Here is a 7,382-nt window from a genome sequence, read left to right on the forward strand (position 1 = left end):
TAATTAATAAAAAATCTTAAGGGCATTCTTGGAATATTATATAAATTTAAGACATTCCTGAATAGAAATCTTATGAAACAAACACAGTTATCAAAATATTTTCAGATATTTATAAAAATATTCCTACAAAACAAATATGATAATCTAAAGATGTCGGGTATCTATAATTCCATATATTTATAATTTCAGGTATCTAAGATTCCGGTTATCTACATGTCCTAAGTGTTGTTTTCTTAGAAAATATGAAAAGCATAGTAAAAAGAAGTTGTAAGAAAACAATCATAATTTTCAAAAAGTCAAAATGTAAAACCTAAAATCAAATGCTTATTAGGGTCTAAACTTTTAATTTTGTATCTAATAGAACTGTCAATTTTAAAATATTTAGAAGTTATAAATTTTAAGAGTTGAGAGAGTAGGAGACAGCCTTCATTTGGGTCATCAAATGAATTGAATTGAATTGGGCTTCAACGATGGGTTGAATTTCCTCTGACAAAAGACCCAAAACTTGCAAATCCAGACCGCCATGAATGGACCCAATTGAGTCCGAGAAAAAATGAAGCTCACCCATGAACACACAGCAAGAAAACAATCAACAATGTCATGAGATAAGGATTTAAAGCCCCACCTTTCATTTCCCTCTCCTCTCCTTCCTTACCATCATTATGGAATAGCCTCTTATCACTGACTCTCCCAATTTTTTTATGTTTCTCCAACATTCCAACGGGACAAATTTTTGTGCTATGTTTGGTTTTCTAGTAGTTCTTCCTCAGGTACACAAATTTGACCTTTACTCAAATGGGTCACGGCTCTTTCTTCTTTTTTGCGCTTCTCAATTCTGTTTAGTTGCTTTCTCATTGATAGAGATTATTGCCTAATCTTTTATGCATATTCTTGTTGTTTCTGGTTTGTTGGTTATGACAGTTGAGTTGGTCGGAGACCCTGAATTGGTTTAAGGAAATTGTGTTCCAATGCCTATGGAAGTTTCTGTTGGGGACTTGTTTGGTTTTTGGACGCGCATATAGTTTTATCTGCTCCAAAATATTTGGAATTCACTAGTATAATCGAGTGTAAACTGAACTGGTTCAAGTTCATCATTCTTGGACTGGATATCTAGAATGTCTGAGTGAATTTCTTTTGGTCAATCATAAGGGTAATTATGTTAGACTAACTTGCGAGAGCTTTAATCAGCCAATTCACGTAGCTGCTTTCATTTTTAATGTTAAGCTAGGAAGGCATTCTGTTATTAAGTGAATTCTTGATTTAGGCTACTTGCATGCCTGTAGGTTTAGCTTAGATGTTGAGTAATGGTATATGTTAATATGGCTCTGTAAAATTCGATCTGGGTTCTTCAGTAGTTGAAAATGTCTGAATTTTCTGTTTCAAAGTTGGATATTTAACTTTGTTGATGTCATTGGTTTCTTTGTTAATTTATATCAAAATGAAAACATGTGTTCTTTCTCTCATGGTTATGCTATCATGGAAAATTGTCCTGTATAAATTGTGATGCTGTCAATGATTATTGCAGGGAGAAGCAAGGATGAAAAACTAACGACGAAGAAGAGGCCCTTCTCCCTACAAACGAAACTTTTTCTGCTGCATACACATTAACTTTCTTGACTTAATACGATGTCAGTAATAAGTCCATCTTCTATCAGCAATGTTTCACTTGTTCCTATAGCCAACCATACGGGGAAGACCAATAGTTCAACAAGATTCAGCTTTTCTAGAAAACCCACTAAACATACACTTCATAACCAAAGATTTCTTTTACCCCTATCAACTTCGGTTAGGCTGTTTCCAAATTGTAGTAAAAACCTTTTTTGTAATCGTGGCCGTAGAATCCCTATATTTTCTGCTTCAGGCACTGATGTGGCAGTGGAGGAATCAGATTCACCAGTTTCTGGCGAAGAATCAAGTCCAAACCCAGAACTTTCATCAGGTGCAGTCGCAACAAGTGAAAAGAGCCCTGTTAAATCAGATGCTGCTCCTACACAGTCAAAACGTCCGAGACCTGTGAGGAAGAGTGAGATGCCAGCTGTAAATAATGAGGAACTTATTCCTGGTGCAACTTTTACTGGGAAAGTAAGATCAATTCAACCATTTGGTGCCTTTGTTGATTTTGGAGCATTCACTGATGGCTTAGTACATGTGTCAAGGTTGAGTGATAGCTTTGTTAAGGATGTTGCAAGTGTTGTTTCTGTCGGGCAAGAGGTGAAAGTAAGATTGATTGAAGCAAATGCTGAGACTGGACGAATTTCTCTCTCAATGCGTGAAAATGATGAAAGGAAAGAATCTCCTCCTAGCAATGATAAACCTGGGTCTGGCAGAAAGAATGCTCCAAAAGCAAGAGGACCAAGAAGGGATGAGGTGAAGAAAAGCTCAAAGTTTGTCAAGGGGCAAGATTTACAGGGCACGGTGAAAAATATTACCAGGTCCGGTGCTTTCATATCTCTTCCCGAGGGAGAGGAAGGATTCCTCCCCAGTTCTGAGGAATCCTTTGAAGGATTTGGGAATCTTATGGGAGGCTCTACTTTAGAAATTGGCCAAGAGGTTGATGTTAGGGTGTTGCGGATTGCAAGAGGACAGGTAACTTTGACCATGAAAAAAGATGAAGACAATGAAAAGTCAGACTGTCAGCTCGATCAAGGGAAAGTTTATGCAGCAACAAACCCCTTCTTGTTAGCATTTCGTAAGAACAAAGATATTGCTACATTTTTAGATGAGAGGGGAAAAGTAGAGGAAGCAGCTAAGCAATCTGTGGTTCAGAAGGTTACAGAAATAGTAGAAGGGATAGTTGATACAGATCATACCAGAGCTGATGACAAGGAGGAGGAAAGTTTGCCTTCTGTAGTCGATGAGGTAGTTAAAGATGATGAGCCTGCAAGTTCAGCTGATTCATCTGCTGTGACTCAAGATGACTCTGAGAGCATACTGTCTACATCAGAAGACATTGCTGTGGATGGTGTAGTTGATGCAGAGGACAAAGAAGCAGAGGGAAGTTCTGAAGCAAAGGCTTCTGATGATAAGTATGAAGTGTTAGATGACTCATCTTCTGATGTTTTGGTCACCCAAGATGAAGGAGAAAGTTCATTATCTAGTTCAGACAATATTGTGGATGGTGTAACTGATACTGATGAGAAAGAAGCAGGGGAAAGTTCTGAAGTAAAGCCCTCAGAAGACGAGCAATCTGAAGAGGTCCATGTGGTTGAGGCTGCTCAACCTATAGATGGACCTGAGACTGATGGGAAAGTAGTAGCCCCTGATGACGAAGCCAACAAATTAGTATCTTCAGAAAGTCAAGTTAGTGAAGAGCTTGTGGCTAGTGAAGACAGTGTCTTTACAGAGAACGAAAGTGAGCAAAGCCAAAAGGATTTGGAAAATGAAATTGTTTCTGCTTCTCCATCTGAAAAGGAAGAGGATAAACCAGAATCTGATTCAAATGGTAGCATCACGAGCTTAGGTATAATTCTAGAATCATGGTTTCAATATGTTACGTTTTAACTACTCAATCATGACAGTGGATATTTAATTTTGGATTTAGTTCCATTCGGATAGCTAGAACTGACAACTGTGATGCCAGTTTAATTGAAGTTGTGTTGGCAATTTTTCCTTGGCCTATTGCTAGAATATATCATTGGCTAAGATGAAACACGAGGGTGAGGCAATTTTTGAAATGATAATCTGTATTTGCAATAACAGTGAATAATGAATTCTCGTTAACAACTTATTTTGATATATGTTATAACTTCATATGTCTATGGCTAACTCTTAACTGTATTAGGTAGCAATCTGAACTACTAGGTCTTGTTTATATACTAATTAAAACACCATTTGATAACAATTTGGTTTTTTTGTTTATAGTTTTTGAAATTGAGCTTTGTAAATACCACTTTCATCTATTAATTTATTTATTTTGTTGTCTGTTTTTTAGGTGTGTTTTTAAAATTGAAGCCAGATTTTGAAAACTAAGAAAAGTAATTTTTAAAAAAGTTGTTTTCGTTTTTTCGAGTCTTAGAATTCAAATGTTTACTTGAGGAAAATGAAACTCATACTAAAGAAATTGTGAAAAACAAACACAATTTTCTAAAACCAAAAATCAAATTGTTATCAAACGGGCCTAAATAATTAACTTCCTTCCTTCAAGATGTTTTAATTTAACATCAAAGATCTGAATGTTTATTCCCTACTGAAGCATTCACTCTTTTATGATGTTGGAATTGTAAGTGGATGAAATTCTAATCTTTCTGGAGATTAATCCATTCTTCTGTAGGTCAATCAAGTGAAGAAGTTGCTGAGAGTCAAGTTGATATTCAGGCACCTGCTGAAAACCCTGAAGTTCTTTCCTCTACACCAGTTGTAGAAGAAAAGATAGAAGCCGCTCCTGAGAACAGTGCTGATCCACCAGAAGAAGTTGCACCAAAAGGTTATTTATGTTTCATTTAGATTTTTTTTTTTTTTTAATATTTATATATATATATTTTTTGGTCCAGTGTTTTTCAAAGTCATCACTTAGACTTGGCATCAAAGTACAAGAAACTAGCCTTGATGTTTGTGCATATACTTTCACCACCATTTAGCACATTTTACTTTTGTAAGCTTGTTTGCTTCCTTTTGGGCATTAATTATATCATATATTTGCAATATTCACTTTTTCGTACAAGATGCATGCTTTCTTTTACATAGGAGTCACTTGTTTCTCTCATTAACAAAACAAACTGCAATTTCTATAGAACAAAACATAATTTGATTCCAGTGTTAGGATTGTTCAAGATATTTGTTAGCTTATTTGATGCTCAGAACTTGTATAAGTACAGTCATAAATCCCCAATGAAACAAGGGATAACACCCTGTGTGATTTTCAATCTAAGAATAACTGGCAGTGCAATAGAGTTTTCACTTGATCTCCCATGTTGGCTTTACATGGTATTGATGTCACCGACCGGTAAATAGCTTTATCTTAATTCTTTGAATGTCCGATGTGTTACAGCTGTGATATCACCTGCTTTGGTAAAGCAGCTTCGTGACGAAACAGGAGCAGGGATGATGGATTGCAAAAAAGCTCTGGCGGAGAGTGGAGGTGACATTGCTAAAGCTCAGGAGTTCCTCAGAAAGAAAGGCTTGGCAAGTGCAGAAAAGAAAGCTAGCAGAGCCACAGCTGAAGGAAGAATAGGTTCCTATATTCATGACGGTAGGATCGGAGTCCTAATAGAAGTGAACTGTGAAACAGATTTTGTCTCGAGAGGGGATATCTTCAGGGAGTTGGTTGATGATTTAGCAATGCAAGTTGCTGCATGCCCTCAAGTACAATATGTGGTGACTGAAGATGTTCCAGAAGAGATCGTGAACAAAGAAAGAGAGGTCGAGATGCAGAAGGAAGATCTTTTATCTAAACCTGAGCAGATCAGGTCAAGAATTGTTGAAGGGCGGATAGGGAAGAGGCTTGAAGAGTTGGCATTGCTTGAACAACCATATATCAAGAATGATAAAGTGGTGCTAAAAGACTGGGTTAAACAAACTATTGCAACCATTGGAGAAAACATTAAGGTGAAGAGATTTGTGAGATACAATCTTGGAGAAGGCTTGGAGAAGAAAAGCCAAGATTTTGCGGCTGAGGTGGCAGCACAGACAGCAGCTAAACCTGCTACAACTCCAACAGTAAAAGAGGAGCAGCCCAGTGTAGAGGAAGCGAAGGAAGCTGTTCCCAAGTAAGTGGCCTTCTCGTAATTTATTTCTTGCTATGAGCTTTTCTGTTACATTTCATTCTTGGAATAATGGTTTTGTTTCCTAATTTAGTTCTTCAAGTAGGACTATTTTCTTTATCTCTGCTGTACAAAAAATGAGTTTTCTTTCTTTTTTTTTTTCTTTTAATATAATCTCATTTGTCTCCTCTTTTTCATCAGTAGAATAGGTACACAAATGCTAAGACATTCTTTTTCGACTGATACTAAAGTCGATGACTGTGTTGCAGGGCTGCAGCTGTTGCCGTTCCTGCAGCACTTGTTAAAAAACTCCGAGAGGAGACTGGAGCAGGGATGATGGACTGTAAGAAAGCCCTCTCTGAAACTGGTGGGGATCTAGAGAAGGCACAAGAGTATCTAAGAAAGAAAGGCCTCTCAAGTGCAGATAAGAAATCTAGCCGTCTAGCAGCTGAAGGAAGAATCGGATCCTACATTCACGACTCCCGTATTGGTGTTCTGATTGAAGTTAACTGTGAAACTGATTTCGTGGGGAGAAACGAAAGATTCAAAGAATTAGTCAATGACCTTGCAATGCAGGTAGTAGCATGCCCGGAGGTGAAGTTTGTGTCAATAGAGGACATTCCAGAAAGCATTGTAGAAAAGGAAAGAGAAATTGAGTTGCAGAGGGAGGACCTTCAGAACAAACCAGAAAACATTAGGGAGAAAATCGTTGATGGGCGGATTTCCAAGAGGCTTGGAGAACTTGTGCTTTTAGAACAACCTTTCATTAAGGATGATAGTATTTTGGTCAAGGATTTGGTAAAGCAAACTGTTGCTTCTCTTGGTGAGAACATAAAAGTCCGTAGATTTGTTCGTTTCACCATTGGCGAGATAGTCGCAGATGCGAGCGAGAAAATCGAAGCATGAAAGAAGAAAAACAGAGTACCGGGCATCGAGAGCAAAGTTAGACATGGAATTATGGTAGCAGTACAGAAGAATGTGAAGCCAAGGTAAACCTGTTTCTGTGGAAAGAAACTTGAATATTCATTTTCCTCTCTTTTTGGGTAGTGAAGAGTTGAGTTTTACTGAAAAGCGCTTGGAAGCATTTTGTTCTGAGAGATTGTAAAAGCTTCTTCATTCATATTATTCTCTGCATTTTGACTTATTGATATTATTCTGTTGAGGCATTTCTGGATTGTCATATTCATTAATTTCAAATCATATGAATTGTTTGAATCCCTTTGACAGTTTTAACTTGTAAAGTTTAGTTGATTACAAATTTTCCATCCAGAAAAAAATATGGCAATTTTGTAGAATCAGGAGTCTGTTTCACTTAATAGAAATTATGAGACTGCCCCCATCAATTCACTGAAACTAAATTTTGTTCCAAACTAATCAAATTTAAATTAATGGTTAACTAATTTTTAACATTAGTCATCATTATTACTAGTTAGTGTTTATCTTCAAATATAATTTATTTTTTTAAAAAAAATAACATATTTTGCAATACAATAATAGTTTATAACATATTATATTAATAACTTAATGAAACTTTAGATCGGTAATTGACTGATATTCAAGAAAATAGTTCTTAATTTTGATGAATCTTAAAATATTAAGCACCCAAGAATTCTATCTTCCAATAATTGATCATAAATTAATTAATGATTAATCTCAGTCACTCTAATTTAATGTTGAAACTGT

At 36.4% G+C, this 7,382-nt stretch overlaps 1 protein-coding gene across 1 annotated transcript; it reads left to right on the top strand.

Moving 5' to 3' along the window:
- Nucleotides 1-523: 523 nt before the first annotated feature.
- On the top strand, nucleotides 524-6,917 carry EMB2726 (elongation factor Ts family protein). The gene is made up of 5 exons (XM_039022669.2): nucleotides 524-770; nucleotides 1,526-3,460; nucleotides 4,271-4,423; nucleotides 4,988-5,705; nucleotides 5,969-6,917. Exons 2-5 carry the CDS (start codon nucleotides 1,627-1,629, stop codon nucleotides 6,603-6,605), a joined length of 3,342 nt encoding a protein of 1,113 aa, XP_038878597.1. The 5' UTR covers nucleotides 524-770; nucleotides 1,526-1,626; the 3' UTR covers nucleotides 6,606-6,917.
- Nucleotides 6,918-7,382: the final 465 nt, after the last annotated feature.

The sequence above is a fragment of the Benincasa hispida genome, chromosome 2, assembly GCF_027475165.1.
Source record: "Benincasa hispida cultivar pf3 chromosome 2, pf3_genome.v1.1, whole genome shotgun sequence".
Taxonomy (NCBI): Eukaryota; Viridiplantae; Streptophyta; class Magnoliopsida; order Cucurbitales; family Cucurbitaceae; genus Benincasa; species Benincasa hispida.

Coding starts and splice junctions, on each gene's coding strand:
- EMB2726 (XM_039022669.2), top strand. CDS start 1,627: ATGTCAGTAATAAGTCCATCTTCTATCAGCAATGTTTCACTTGTTCCT. Junction 4,424..4,987: donor AGAAGAAGTTGCACCAAAAG/GTTATTTATGTT, acceptor GATGTGTTACAG/CTGTGATATCACCTGCTTTG. Junction 5,706..5,968: donor GCGAAGGAAGCTGTTCCCAA/GTAAGTGGCCTT, acceptor ACTGTGTTGCAG/GGCTGCAGCTGTTGCCGTTC.